Raw genomic sequence first — 16847 nt, forward strand, 5'->3', positions numbered from 1 at the left:
TCCCCTCTGTCGACACACACAACCAGGGACGTGCTGGCCATTGGGAAAAGCGGGACAACTCCCGAACGGCCGTCTCATTCCCGGCCCGTCCAGGCCGGCCATTAGGAAAACATTTTAAATAAAATGTCGGCCTTCGTTCCATTTTGGGGGCTGGCAGTCAACAAAGTAAATCGTCACTGTCGGGCAGAAACCTTGTATCTCCAAGTTTCAAATGTGTACATTTTTTCGCAAAGTAAAGCCCTGCTTCATCATACAAGGCCGTCGCACAAAAGTAGTGAAAACAGCAGATCTACAAGCACACAACGCCTCGCACCTGCTTGCAGATCGGCTGTTTTCACTAGTGTAAATCTTTTTTTAAATGATAAATACAAAACAAACGGTTTTGGACATACAAGGTCTCCACCCGACAACGACGAAATTTAACTCATGTAATTGGCCCACTGGCTTGTCACTTGTCATGATCTGAAATGGCAAAGTAGCAGCAGTGCTATAGAGAGAGATCTCTCTCTATAGTGCGCAATGAGGGCCTCTCCAACTCTTTTTCCCAGGCTGAATCAGGGGCCCAGCACGTCCCTGCATACAACTCCCCAGACTGTCACTGACCTTGGACGTGGAGGTGGTGTCCACTGTCGAGGAGGTGACGGAGGTGGAGGTCTCGCTGATGGCCGCGCTGGACGGCCGGAGCAGCTGCTCCATCCCTACTCCTCCTCCTCCCTCTCCTCCGCCTGCTGGGGGTCTGGCAGTCATCCGGAGAGACGGGGGTCTGCAGGGAGACGACATAGAGAACAAAACCAGCCTGTCAAACACAGCCGCTGTGTAGGCCATAGTCTTCAGAATCGTTTTCATGTTGAGAAATGTTCAGTACATTTTCAAAACGGACTTCATTTGGCTTTACTCATCATCCGTTTGTCATACAAACTTGTGGGTGGTGTCAATTGACTTGATTAAGAGTCCTTCAGCTTAATTGCTTTAACTTTGCCCCGCCCCCTCCTCTGATTGGCCCAAACTTCATTTGGCTTTACTCATCAACCGTTTGTCATACACACTTGTGGGTGGTGTCAATTAACTTCATCAAGAGTCCTTCACCTTAATTGGTTTAACTTTGCCCCGCCCCCTCCCCTGATTGGACGACACTTTATTTGGCTTTACTCATCAACCGTTTGACGTACAAACTTGTGGCTGGAACCAATGCCACTTACAGGCCTCTTTGTGAATACTGTGACCTGACGGTCGCTTATCTCCCGATTAGGGAATCTTACTGGTATACTGTAGGTCATTGTCAGTCAATTATTTGCAAGTTATTTGTCTGCTCTATACCTTTTAAGTTTACAAAACCTAAGAGGCAAACAGAAATCAAATTTAAATTTATGTTCCAAATATTCAATACCAAAAACACAATTCAATTGTTGATCGCAATTATTCGTACAGTATGACAGTTGCACTTGACAATCGTCAAGTAGAACAGACCGTGACAACCCTAGCGCCATGACGGAGCAGGGAGAGAGAGGGAGATGGAGGGAAAAAGCAGTGAATGGAATGAGGGTAGAGAGATGAAGAAGGATGGAGAGATAGACAACGGATGGAGGAAGAGAGAGATGGATGGAGATACAAAGGAATGAACGGATCTTGAACAACCGGTGAAGCGACAATGGTGTTTTTAGGAGGTGTGTGCGTGTGTGTGTGTGTGTGTGTGTGTGTGTGTGTGTGTGTGTGTGTGTGTGTATGTGAGAGAGAGAGAGAGAGAGAGAGAGAGAGAGAGAGAGAGAGAGAGAGAGAGAGAGAGAGAGAGAGAGAGAGAAAGGCAACATCCGACACTGAGACATCCTCCCGAAAGACAGGATGTCCTCTGTATTTGTTTCAGTCCACACCCCACTCTGCCTGGAGGGCAGGGGATGACCGGTTTTGAGGTACGGAACACTTTTGTCTATCTCGGTATGTGTTGGATTCAATGGGTTTCTTTGTGTATACTGTATTGTGTGTGTGTGTGTGTGTGTGTGTGTGTGTGTGTGTGTGTGTGTGTGTGTGTGTGTGTGTGTGTGTGTGTGTGTGTGTGTGTGTGTGTGTGTGTGTGTGTGCGCGCGTGTGTGCAAGTGTGTGTGTGTTTTGACGAGTGTCTATCTACAAGTATATTGTACGCACGTATATGTGCGTACGCACGTCTTTGTGTGTGTGTTATGTGTGTGGGCGTGTGTCTTATCTAGTTCTCCCCCCCGGGTTAAATGCAGTTGGAGTCCCCTATTACCTTACATGACTGCTACTGAAATGCTTCTGGAGACATCCTTGAAGTGCGTAGGCAATTCATTTTAAAAACGTCAGGAGCAGATAAGGCACATTTTGTCATACTGGTAATGTTAAGCCTCCCATCTCACGAGAGCTTGATTTTGGTGCGTCACCAGTGAGCAACACTGTGGTGAATGGTGACGCACCAAAAATGTTCCGTCTATTTCTGAAAGTAACAACATCTGTTCAGCATATCCAGATGAGAATATGCAGCAATAATAACTACAGTTAACCACATTCCCTACATGGCACGTAGACAGCTGCTCTAGTGTCTGATGCTTCATGCAGCATTGTCTGTCTAAAGGCCCTTTTCCACTGGGCCAGATAACAGATAAAAAAAATCTCTTTCTCCAGATATTTTTCCATTCAAAGTGGATGGTAGATACAGATAAAAAAAATATCTGCCACAGATATTTCTTTTATCTGTGGCAGATTTTTTTTTATCTGGAGAAAGAGATTTTTTTATCTGTTATCTGGCCCAGTGGGAATGGGCCTTTGTTTACACTGGCATAGTAAACAATGTGTAGACAGTGGTTCTCAACCTGTGGAGGATATTGCAAGTGGGCCCCCAAATAACTAGCAAAATAACGACGATTTTAACGATAAAATAATATAATAATTAATAATTAATAATTAATATTTATAAGAAACTAGAAGCTCGGCCGCACAAACCTTTCCTTTAGAACCTTGAAAAAAAATGTGTTTTCATTGGGATATGTTAGTTCCATTGATATGTGGTTACAGTATGTCAGGGCAGAATGACCTGGCCACAAGTGCATTTAAAAGGATAGAAAGCCTCTGGTTTCCATGGTGATCCAGTCTCCGTCTCTGCAGTCACACCAATCAAGCTCCCCCCGCTGACAACAGACATAACTTTGATGGAAAGTTAAATAATGGGTGCCCACTGGCCTAGCGGTCCAGGCGCATACCACAAATAGGCTGCTCTAATGGTCTGACAGCATGTCGCGAGTTTGAATCCCGATCCTGATGACATTTGCTGCATGTCACTCCCTAGCTGTTTCCTGACAATCTCCACTGTGTACTACTACCAGTATAAATAAATACAAATATGGATGTCATTTTAACAGAGGTTCCGGTCGCTACGTGCCCCTCACACAGTATGTCGCACCACCGAGATGACCGATATGCCCATATATAGTATGGAAATCTCTGATGTCATCAGCATATGCCCATATAAGAGCATTCGCCCTTTTGTGTAAAGTGCTTTACAGAAAAAGTAGCAATAAAGCAAAAGAGAAAAGCAAGAGCATAGAACAACATTAAAATAATAGCAAAAATGGCAGTGAACCAGGCAAAACAGGACATGAAAATTAACTAAAAGCAAGAATGAAAAAACAGGTCTTGAGCTGTGCGTCTACAGATGCTGCCAGTCTTAGGTGTAATGGGAGTTTGTTCCAAGCCGTCGGCCCGTAGAATGAGACAGAATTAATTGTTTTCCATCTTTTTTTTTTTATAATCATAGTCGGCAAACGCCAGGAGGTTAGAGTGTTTGTGTCTGAATGCTGCTTTGCAATTCTGTGATAGAAATCAAGGTCATTTATGTACACAAGGAAATCTGCACGCGTGACGGGGCTGCAATGTTTGTCTGTTTACTTCATGTGGTACGTGGTGTGTTGCTCACCGCTTTATAACGTTACATCCTGATCTTATGCTGGCCTCATTTCTGTACGGTGATTACCTTTGGTAAAAGGTTGCATTACTTATGCAAGAACATTTCATGCACAATCCTGACTAAAATGTGTGCTCAGTACGTACATACAGTAAGTGTTACCCTCAATATCATTCCTACTCCCGTTACACTGGATGTACAGTATTTGCTATCTCTCCTAAATTGTTATTAATGTCAATACTAAGAACTCAATTGAAGTTCACCCTGTTATCTTTTTATACGGTCTACTGTAGTTTAGGGTTTTCCGATTAATCGATTTTGAATCGAAATCGGGATTTTTTTCCTTTGGACGATTTAAAAAATAAGAAATCGTAAAATCGATTTTCACTTTAATTAGGGTAATTCTTACTCATTGGAGCCTTGCACGGGGCAAAAAGTGCACAGCCCGGTCCTCCTAAAGCAGGACGACAAGGTCCGACACCAAATTAATACTACTTTATCTCTGATGTGTAATTTCTTTGATGCACGTGCAGCGCACGTCAGACTGGGCAGGGCTCACCACATTAGATTTTGCTATTTGGCTATATAAATATTTTAAAAAATAAAACAATAATAAAAAAAATCATGTCCTTGCATTTTCTTTATGAAAACAACATAGTTGAAACAATGTATTATTCTTTTACCAAAAAATCGAAATCGGAATCGAAAATCGACTTTTCTGAGAAATAAATCGAGATTTTATTTTTAGGCCACATCGAACAACCCTACTGTAGTTTACTGTTTGAAAGCATGTTGTGTCCAATGTACAGTATAGTGTACTGGCTGAATAGATCTTCTGTTTAATGTTACACTATTATGAGTTCAAAGTCTTTTTTGTTGATGCTACTTTTCTTGCCATCACTAGCATCAAAGACGACTGGCCAAGGCTGTGCACAGAGCACAAACACAAGACAAGTGTATCATGTAATTTATCATACGCTGTGGCTGCAGGCTGCAGCCACTCTCTCTTCCAAAGACACACACACACACTGACACACTTCAAAACACATTCTCCTTCTTTAGCTAAAGCATATCTCATACAATCATATGAACTCCCAACTACACACTATACAACTGAAATAGCTCTCATGCGTTCTTTGAAATGGCTCATTCTTTTCCTTGTTGAGACACACGCGCGCACACACACACACACACACACAAACACACACACACCTCATGCACGCGTGTGTGTGTGTGTGTGTGTGTGTGTGTGTGTGTGTGTGTGTGTGTGTGTGTGTGTGTGTGTGTGTGTGTGTGTGTGTGTGTGTGTGTGTGTGACGCAACAGCGGTATTGTAGCTCATGCTACAGACATGTGGACATAGCCGGGAACGGACAAAGTGACTCTTAGGAGACGGCGTGACCACGCTCAAAAAGGAGGGTTGAATTAGGTGAGGAATGACTTGTGTTTACTTGTGTTTAACTACAGTAGGTGTGCCAGCAGTGTGAGACCCTTCCGACTTTAGGATGGATCATTCTTAATAGAGCAGCAGAGGACCCCCAGGGCAAGGCAGTTCTCGCTGTGTCACAAAATAGAGACAAGAGTGTCCATCAATGCACCGGGGAAAACAGGCGCTACCTCACCTTTTGACACTCGCAGCTTGTTAGGACAGTCTCAGTGATTCTAATGAGAGTGTCCACTGTCACGTACAGTAATCCAGTTTGATGCCTGGTTGCTACGCGTGCCTCTAGGACATGGTGAGAGAAAGTAAAGGGACAGAGAAATGGAAGAAGAGGAGAGAGAAACAGGAGAGAGTAGAGGTCAGCAGAGACAATGCGGCACAGTCAAGATGTGATGTGGATGAAAGAGACAAGGAGAGACAAACGGAGAGAAAGACTAGGGATGGGAAGATATGAAAATGTCATATCACGATTATTGTGACCAAAGAAATCGTGATTTACGATATTATCGCGCTAATCAAAATCCATTATCCTGGGGCGGAACATTTGTCAAAAAGTAGCCGATGGCAATTTTTTTGGCAAAGACACTTGAGAGTGAAAAAAAAGACTGTATCAAGTACATATAAGATAAGTACCCTTTAGCAATTATAGAGGGTTTAAGTGGTACCGGATATGCAGCTCAGCATTGATCCCAGTACATGACTGAGGACGACATCACGATAAATTAAATCTCCACTATACGATTAACGTCAGTGTTTTTTATCGTCCCATACCTACGAAAGACAAAGACGTGATGGAGCTGCATGGAGTGAATGAGGAGATGAGATATGAAGAGGAACTGAACAAGATATGAAAGGTGTGGAGAGAGGACAAAAACAATGTCACAGAAGAATGAGAGAAACAGACAGAAGGTGAGACGGCTTGAGAGCAGACATCTTTGAATTCTTTACAGACACTAAAGGAACCACATTAGACCTTTCCTTTCTTTGCAGAGTCTCTATACCAGGCACTGTTCCCCTCTCAAAGGACATTCATTCTGTCTGCAGTCACCTCAACTTTCTATAGTACGATTCACACTTTTTTCCTGCTGAACATGCAACTTTCTTAGTCGGCCCCATCTCTACCGCATGAGACAAGTACAGATGGAACCATAGTAGTACGAGTCCCACTTTTTACTGCACATGGTCCATCGTTGAGAGAGAGAGAGAGAGAGTGTCACTCTCTGTTCAACTGTAAGGGTTAGAGATTGAAGTCTCTATCACGTTTCCTGGGCTGTTACATCCCGCTAACTAGGTGATACTGTATATCAGAACATGGATTAAAATAATGAATTGACGGCCCTAACTGCCGCCAAGAAAACCATCCTCATGATTTGGAAATCAAAGGGAAACATACTGTAAACATTGCTCACTGGAAAAACGTAGTAAATAGACTACTTTTCCCTGGACACTAACACACCATCTGGTCTGGATTAATCAATTATCTTCAATCATAAGTTCATAACCCAGTGATTGCTCTCGCCTGTCATCATCATCCATAAGCCTTAAGCCCTTTGCACACAGGCGCGTTTATCCACACGGATAAAACGGACGATTTCATTTTTTTTAAAGAAAACAATGATTCTCTACGACCTCATGCACACCGGATCCGAATTAGCCGTGCGACAAGTGGCTGCGGCCGTGCGTTTTTTCCTCGATCGAAGTCGAACCCAGTTCGATTCGTGCGTATTGTCGCATGCGGTAAAAACTCATCACTCCTTTTATGACTCCTTTTGGGATCCGCAGCGCCGATTCCGCACAGCATTGCACACCAAATCCAATGCGTTTTATTCATGAAAACGCAACTGTCCTGTGGGCAAAGGGCTTTACTCCAGGTAAACCTATATGAAGCGTGCGTGCGCACGCACACGCACGCACGCACGCACACACGCACACACACACACACAATGTGTCCTGTTATGTCTTCTCACCAATAAAAAGGTAAAAAATGCTAACGGATTTGTTTAAAATAAATTATGTATAAAAGTGATTAAAACCAGGAAAAGACAACTCATATCACAATATTACAATATCCAAAATCACAGGCAATATCTGGTCTCAAATCATGATATTTATATGCTATTGATATAATGCCCAACATGCCCTAGTGGGCTGGGCAATGGGTACAGTACTTTGACAAGTACAACAGGTTTAGGATAACCGGGTGGGCTACAGTATATGCATTCCCAAATTGCATCGTTCCCGACTTGCTTCGTTTCCAAATAAGCCTGTGGCATCGGCCTAGTCAGGAATGATGTGTGCAGTACTGTGGGTCTATCAGACTAGCAGTACACACATATTCCTCCACAGACAGCAAGTTTGTTTACTTCTCTGTGGCGTTGCAAATGCTCTGATTAACTCACCCCCTTGAAGTAGGGATGGGACGATATGAAAATTTCATATCACGATTATTGTGACAAAAGAAATCGCAATTTACAATATTATCGCGATAATCAAAATCCATTATCCTGGGGCGGAACATTTGCCAAAAAAATTGCAGATCTACAAGCTCACAACGCGTTGCGTTGCGACGCGTTGTGAGCTTGTAGATCGGCTATTTTTTGGCAATGACATTTGATAGAGAGTGAAAAAAGACAGTATCAAGTACGTATATTATAAGTACCGTTTACCAATTCTAGAGGGTTTAAGTGGTACCGGATATGCAGCTCGGCAAAAGTCGAATTGATCCCAGTGCATGACGGAGGACGATATCACAATAAATTAAATCTCCACAATACGATTATTGTGAGAGTTTTTTTATCACGATAAACGATAATATTGCTTATCGTCCCAATCCCTACCTTGAAGACTGACATATAAAATCTGTTTTCAGCGGGGACCCACATTCATGTCGGCTGTGCCAGGCACTGGCATTTGTGTCAACGTACCGTACTTGTGGGTTTCAGGCCTTAGTTATTCCATAGGTAGCAAGTTGGCTACAATAGATGATGATTCAATAGCGCATGAATAAAACTAGTAGTCAGGATATTAGTCTGTATTCAATGTAGGCCTATGCATGAAACCATGAACATTGTCTTTGCTATATTTACCACTGCTCTCTGAGGGAGATACAGGAGGAGAGGGGTTGGAGAAAGTTTAAAGTGACACGCAGACAGAGAATGAGACGGGAAGCAGGGGCGTCACAAGGGGTAGGAAAGTGGGACTGAGTTACTGGGGCCCAAGGTGGAGGGGCCCTAATAACTTTTATCTATTGAAAAATAGCAGATATACAAGCTCACAGCGCGGCTGCGAGCTTGTAGATCTGCTATTTTTGAAAAGTTGTGAAAATGTGTGAAAATCTTTGAATATATGTATTTTTCAAAGCGAACGTTTGTAACTCAAATTTTGCTTCTGGGTGGTCCCTGGAACTACATATTTTGAGATGGGGGTCCGTGGCCAAATAAATATCATTTTGGGGGTCCTTCACATGAAAAGGTTTGAGCACCACTGACATAGTAGTCTCTCAAGGACAGACTAACTGAGCTCCAGTTAAGTGAAAAGGACCTTTTCTTTGACGATGGCTAGCCAGATTGCTGACATAGAAACATAGTTTTTTTTCAAAAATCTTAGAAGGATTCAAAAGACACTTATAGAATCGGGTCAAAACTCTAATTTTCACGATTTTTCAAAAATAGCAGATCTACAAGCTCGCAGCGCGGCACTCGGTGCCGCGCTGTGAGCTTGTATATCTGCTATTTTTGAATAGTTAAAGCATAAAATATTGCGTCATAATGTGTTCAGGCCTAAATGGGTTAAAGTGACATGCAGACAGAGAATGAGAGGGGAAGAGAAGAGAAAGGAGAGCAGACACGGGAGAGAGAGGTTCAGTACGTGAGAACAGAGCCTCAGAGCTGGAGAGGGACATGAAAAGAGCTCGTCCAAGGTTCTGATTGTCTGCACGGAGAAGTCTTCTGGCCATGCGCTCAGGCTTGTCAATGCTTCTGGATTTCCCAGGAGTCTCCTGGATTTTGACCCCATCTCCTGGGAATCTCCTGGATTGGCAAATCTCCTGGATTTCTTCTGGATTTGGTATCAAATTCCCAAAATTCACCAGAACACAGGAAATTACATCTACTATGTTAAAATATGTCTGGGGGAGGACCCCCAGACCCCCCGGTTTAGGGGCGGGGGCAATGCATGCCAGATCATACAGATATTCACTTAAGTAATGACTTAAAGATGAGAAGTCATTTTTAAAGATGTCCTTTGATTCAGTCATCAAATCTGTACACCTACATTTGGCATTTTAAGGCTGAAATTGTACCCATGCTAGTAAAGCAAGCCTGAAAAGTATCAAACATGCACAATTTTTCACCAGAACACAGGAAATTACATCTACTATGTTAAAATCTTTCTGGGGGAGGACCCCCAGAACCCCCGCTTTAGGGGTGGGGGCAATGCATGCCAGATCATACAGATATTCACTTAAGTAATGACTTAAAGATGAGATGTCATTATTAAAGATGCAGTATCAAACTCCCAAAATTCACCAGAACACAGGAAAATATATCTATTAAGACTTTTGGGGGCCCCCTCACCCCGGTTGGGGAGTTCCGTGCATCCCCCAAAAAAAGAATCTCCTGGATTCTGACAGTCCAATGTTGACAACCCTGCATGCGCTACTGAAAACACCTCCCACAGGAAACAAAGTCAGTAGTGTGTCAGGAAGGAATGCAACGGAGCTGGAGTTGATGTGGGTGAGAAAGCAACCGAGTGAAATCAACTCCACTCATAAATCCTTAAACGATACATTTGGGCTCCAAGAGATTCATTTGGCATAATTTGAAAGACATTGCGAGAGCTATTCTATTCTATAGTATACACTCCCAGACGACATACATGCCTGGCAAACTGGACTGAAATGAGTAAGTCTTGAACTCTCACAAGAAAAACTCAAATAGCAAAAAATGTTGAAGGAAAATTGTGAACGTTTATTCTAAGTTACAATCCATTAAAACTGTGAAAATTGCATCATGTTGATCTCGGGATACAATGCCGTAAAAAAATATTCATTCATTGTACTGTGATGAAACACAGGTGATAAAACGCATTGATTAAATGAGTAATAAAAAAAAGAATATGAAAAAATCGAATCATGTGGACCTCGGCATCCACATGGGAACGGTGTGGCTCCATGGTGAATCTCAGACTTCATGTGGCCAGCCTGTGACATTAGTCATCTGTGACGTCAATGGTCTATTATATCTACTAGTCCTTGCCCCTTCAAACTTATGTGCTCCGATTCTCCGAACTATGTGCAGTTTGGGTTATAGGTTGTGCACAGTACAGTATATGAGGGATTGAATACAGGAGTCTCAGAAGTAATGCTGTAGAACCCAGACGTATCAAGTGATGTCAGTCATCTCCAAATTTGGGCACTGTTTACTGTTTAGTATCAGTGATACTGTATGTCAGCATGCGTACGTTTATATCAGACACCGGACAGATCTACATTCTGTCGTTTATTAGTAGGACTAGAAGCGTCTAGTCGGCGACCTTGCCAACTCGGGAACAATGTAAATAGGGAATGAATGCCCCGCCCTTTAATGCAAACTCCATTATACCTGTTGTCATAGGACCCGTTTTGACCATCTGTTTGCCTGTGTCCATTTATGCCCATATATGGAGATATCTGTATCTGTCTGTCTGTCGGCGGCCATTTTATGTCCATATATGGAGATCACTGCAGATATAGTTCTGGGTCCATTTTATGCCCATATATGGAGATATCTGTCTATTTGCGTCCATTTTATGCCCATATATGGAGATCTCTGTATCTGTCTGTCTGTGTCCCTTTATGCCCGTATATGGAGATCTTTGTGATTCTGCGTCCATTTTATGCCCATATATGCCATATATGGAGATATCTGTGCGTCCATTTTATGCCCATATATGGAGATCTCTGTATCTGTCTGTCTGTGTCCCTTTATGCCCGTATATGGAGATCTTTGTGATTCTACGTCCATTTTATGCCCATATATGCCATATATGGAGATATCTGTTTATCTGCGTCCATTTTATGCCCATATATGAGATCTCTGACGCTTTTTGTTTGTTTCTTCTTTAAGCAGAATACGCAGCCTGCTTAAATCTGCATCAATCAAGTCATCCTCCCAGTCCCACGCTTTGTTTGCTTGTCTTATGTTGGTCTTTGTCTCTTTTAATTTCTTTTTCTTTTTTGGAGCGGAGCCCATGAATGCCCCACCCTTTAATGCAAACCCCAATATACCTGTTGTCATAGGACCCGTTTTGACCATCTGTTTGTCTTTGTCCACTTATGCCCATATATGGTTTGTTGACTCATGTGGCGTACGTTCGCCTGTGTCCATTTATGCCCATTGACTCATGTGGCGCACGTAATGTCGGAGCCTTTTATGAAGTGATGTCACAATGAGTCAGCGATTGCGCCGATTTCCTCCGGAACAGCCTGATGTCAACAATCAGCTCCGCATATGGTGATTCCGAACGTTTCGCGCCGGTTTCGGAAAACCGCGCATCGGGTCGGGTCGAGGCCCGGCACTGCACTCCGCGCCGCGGCGGGGAACGCGCGTGCCGAATCTGAAGCCGGTGGGACGAACGGTTCTCGAGATACGCGGATTACATACACGCAGGGTGCACGGATCATGCACACCCATGCCTAGATAATGCACCACGTGTGTCCACATTGCTCACAGCTTTCAAACAAAAAAATCCGAATGGAAATCCGTTCAGGCATTCATGAGATAACAGCCACTATGTTTAACAAAGATGGCTGCCAAAATGGCTGCCATGCTTGAAAGATGGGGTTGCTATGGGGGTTAAACATGCAATTTCGCGATTGCTATCATGCCTACTCCATTTTTGGGGGTCAAAAAAAAATTTTGAAAAAAAAATTTTTGATTTTTTTTTTTTTTTTTTTTCTCGGGACTATCGGGCCTGGCGGGGAAAGACATTGGAATAATCTCGGGACTATCGGGCCTGGCAGGGAATGAGTTAATATGGGATTTTGACAGCGTGCTTCCTCCTCTTAACGGAACACTGTCCCGGCTCTGAATGTTTTAACGAAGCGGCGGTTCTGAACCGTTCTGGCCGTTCCGTCTCACTTTCAACCCGACGCTGGTGCGAGACAATAAATAACTGTTCGCCAATTGCTACTTCTCATTGGAAGTACATGACACCACACCAGTCCAGCAGTGCACGCAGTACTGGCAGTAGTAGGCTAACTGGTGATATAAAAAAATATATATTTTCGCTTCGACTCAAACAATTGGCGTCGATTCCCGGGGCTTAAAACGACGCGTCGATTCGTCGATTTTTAGAAGACACCCCTAGTCGGCGCCCTAGCCAACTCGGGAATCTGTGTCCCCTTTATGCCCATATACGGAGATTGCGTCCATTGTATGTCACAATGAGTCAGCGCTTGCGCCGATACGTCCATTTATGCCCATATATGGAGATGGGCGGCCAAGTGTCTAGTCGGCGCCCTGGCCAACTCGGGAACAATGTAAATATGCCCGTGTTGTCATAGGAGTGTGGGGTCATGTGGTGTACGTGATGTCAGAGCCTTTTATGAAGTGATGTCACAATGACATGATTTCCTCCGGAACAGCCTGATGTCAACAATCAGCTCCGCATAAGGATATTCCGAACGTTTTGCGCCGTTTCGGAAAAAACGCGCGTCGGGTCGGGTCGAGGCCGGGCACTGCACTCCGCGCCGCGGCGGAGAACGTGCGTGCCAAATCTGAAGCCGGTGGGACGAACGGTTCTCGAGATACGCGGATTACATACACGCAGACACGCAGAGACTTCTCGCATTTATAGATAGACTAGAAGCTGGGCCGCCCTTCGGGCGGCCCAGCGTCTAGTCGGCGACCTGGCCAACTCGGGAACGATGTAAATAGAGAATGAATGCCCCGCCCTTTAATGCAAACCCCATTATACCTGTTGTCATAGGACCTGTTTTGACCATCTGTTTGCCTGTGTCCATTTATGCCCATATATGGAGATATCTGTATCTGTCTGTCTGTCGGCGTCCATTTTATGTCCATATATGGAGATCACTGCAGATATAGTTCTGGGTCCATTTTATGCCCATATGCCCATATATGGAGATATCTGTCTATTTGCGTCCATTTTATGCCTGCCCCACCCTTTAATGCAAACCCCAATATACCTGTTGTCATAGGACCCGTTTTGACCATCTGTTAGCCTTTGTCCCCACCCTTTAATGCCGACCCCAATATACCTGTTGTCATAGGACCCGTTTTGACCATCTGTTTGCCTTCTGTTAGCCTTTGTCCCCACCCTTTAATGCAAACCCCAATATACCTGTTGTCATGTTGGCGACCTGGCCAACTTGGGAACGATGTAAATAGAGAATGAATGCCCCGCCCTTTAATGCAAACCCCATTATACCTGTTGTCATAGGACCTGTTTTGACCATCTGTTTGCCTGTGTCCATTTATGCCCATATATGGAGATATCTGTATCTGTCTGTCTGTCGGCGTCCATTTTATGTCCATATATGGAGATCACTGCAGATATAGTTCTGGGTCCATTTTATGCCCATATGCCCATATATGGAGATATCTGTCTATTTGCGTCCATTTTATGCCTGCCCCACCCTTTAATGCAAACCCCAATATACCTGTTGTCATAGGACCCGTTTTGACCATCTGTTAGCCTTTGTCCCCACCCTTTAATGCAAACCCCAATATACCTGTTGTCATAGGACCCGTTTTGACCATCTGTTTGCCTTCTGTTAGCCTTTGTCCCCACCCTTTAATGCAAACCCCAATATACCTGTTGTCATGTTGTCATAGGACCCGTTTTGACCATCTGTTTGCCTTCTGTTAGCCTTTGTCCCCACCCTTTAATGCAAACCCCAATATATGGAGATCTCTGCACACACAGTACCGGTTGCGGAAAACTCTGATGTCAGACATCAGCTCCGCATTCGGGGATTCATTTTATGCCCATATCTGGAGAACGCGCGTGCCGGTGGGAAGAACGGTTCTCGAGATTCACATACATACATACACATTCACAGAGATTTTTTGTTGACTCCTGGCGTACATGATGTCAGAGCCTTTTATGAAGTGATGTCACAATGAGTCAGCGATTGTGCCGATTTCCTCAGGAACAGCCTGATGTTAACAATCAGCTCCGCGTAAGGAGATTCCGAACGTTTCGCGCCGCAACCCCAATATATGGAGATCTCTGCACACACAGTACCGTTTGCGGAAAACTCTGATGTCAGACATCAGCTCCGCATTCGGGGATTCATTTTATGCCCATATCTGGAGAACGCGCGTGCCGGTGGGAAGAACGGTTCTCGAGATTCACATACATACATACACATTCACAGAGATTTTTTGTTGACTCCTGGCGTACATGATGTCAGAGCCTTTTATGAAGTGATGTCACAATGAGTCAGCGATTGTGCCGATTTCCTCAGGAACAGCCTGATGTTAAATCAGCTCCGCGTAAGGAGATTCCGAACGTTTCGCGCCGCTTCGGGAAAACCGCATGCCGAGTCGGGCCGAGGCCCGGCACTGCACTCCGCGCCGCAGCGGGGAACGCGCGTGCCGAATCTGAAGCCGGTGGGACGAACGGTTCTCGAGATACGCGGATTACAAACAAACAAACAAACAGACAGACAGAGATTTGTCGCATTTATAGATAGATGATGTATGACTCAAAATGTGGGCAAGGTTTCAGCTCTATCAGAGCCATTATAACATTTGAGTTAGAACAGGGGTCTTCAACAGGGGGTCCGCGACCCCTAGGGGGTCAGCGGAGGTACTGCAGGGGGTCCCGAAATTATTGCTTAAAAAAAAAGATTTTTTTTCTTTTTTTTTTTGTTGCCATTTTTCACATTTATGTTAAAAAATAAATCATGATTCTATCCATTTTGAATAGCTTGAATATATAATTACTATGCAATTGACAGATTGTTGATAGTATTGACATTGGTTCTCAGTTAATAAGTAGTATGTTTAGAAATGGTAGTGGTACGGCCCACCCTGCTCGCTGTAACTTGTTTAATGTACATGTTTAAAATTTAAAAAAATTACGTAGCCCCGACCCCCCCACCCTACGAGGTGGTATGGTATAGGGGGTCCCTGCTCCATCTCCCCATCAGTTTGGGGGTCCCCGGCCTGAAAACGTTGAAGACCCCTGAGTTAGAATATATATAAAAAAAATTATAAAGCCTCTAGAACAGAGGTTCCCAAACCTTTTTGGCTCATGGCACCCCTATAAATATTATTTTTCATCCGAGTCAACCCTAAATTATATGCATCATTTTCACACCCAGCACCTTATATTTATAGCATATTTTAATGATTATGTTGTGAGGAAAACGTTGAGATAATAGCCATTTTGGTTAGAACTGACTGAAAATAACTTTGTACTTCAAGTTTAAAATGATACTAAATATTTTGTATATATAAATATAAAGTGTCCAAATAAATTGCATATATCATCAAATTATCTCGCGGCACCCGTGGACTACCGTCACGGCACCCCAGGGTGCCCCGTCACCCCAGGGTGCCCCGTCACCCACTTTGAAAACCCCTGCTCTAGAACAGGGGTGGGCAACCTTTTTGACATGAAGTGCCATGTTTTTATTTTCTTGATAGTCAGTGTGCCATATCAACATTACGTTTGATCATGACTGCATGAATGTAGAATCATGTGCAGGATTTCATTTGTAGATAGATTTATTTAGGCTATAGACTTGAGTGGACATTTTTGTTTTAGGGTTAGAATTATTGAATGCTTTAACCAGTGAAAAATAGCAGATATACAAGCTCACAGCGCGGCACCGAGTGCCACACTGCGAGCTTGTAGATCTGCTATTTTTGAAAAAAAGTTGTGAAAATGTGTGCAAATCTTTGAATATATGTATTTTCAAAGCGAAAATCTTTAGCTCAAATTTTGCTTCTGGGGGGGGTCCCTGGAACTAAATATTTTGAGATGGGGGTCTGTGGCCAAATATATATCATTTTGGGGGTCCTTCAAAGTTTGAGAACCACTGACATAGTAGTCTCTCAAGAACAGACTAACTGAGCTCCAGTTAAGTGAAAAGGACCTTTTCTTTGACGATGGCTGGCCAGATTGCTGACATAGAAACATTTTCATTCAAAAAACCTTAGAAGGATTCAAAAGACATATAGAATCGGGTCAAAATTCAAATTTTCATGATTTAAAAAAAATAGCAGATCTACAAGCTTGCAGCGCGGCACTCTCTAGCTGTGAGCTTGTATATCTGCTATTTTTTAATAGTTAAAGCATAAAATAATGAAACACAATAATGTGTACCCGTTCTAAATGGGTTAATTTTAAAAGTAAAAACCTCTCTCTCACAAATATGCCAGTGTGACAGCGATCACCCTCCCCCTGTGCCAACGTTGGCACCCGTGCCTAAGGTTGCCGTCGTGCCTACCCCTGCTCTAGAAAATAAATGAGTGGAGGTACT

At 43.6% G+C, this 16847-nt stretch overlaps 1 protein-coding gene across 1 annotated transcript in view; it reads right to left on the reverse strand.

Moving 5' to 3' along the window:
* The window catches only part of LOC308294893 (pleckstrin homology domain-containing family A member 7-like), a 141943-nt gene that overhangs the window by 7394 nt on the left and 117702 nt on the right, over positions 1-16847 (reverse strand). The window contains exon 5 of the mRNA XM_080737808.1: positions 604-763. Coding sequence (XP_080593934.1) covers positions 604-763 — 160 coding nt within the window. The remainder of the gene's footprint in view (positions 1-603; positions 764-16847) is intronic.

This window comes from Nannobrachium achirus (assembly GCF_963921795.1).
Source record: "Nannobrachium achirus genome assembly, chromosome: 11".
In the NCBI taxonomy this organism is placed as follows: domain Eukaryota; kingdom Metazoa; phylum Chordata; class Actinopteri; order Myctophiformes; family Myctophidae; genus Nannobrachium; species Nannobrachium achirus.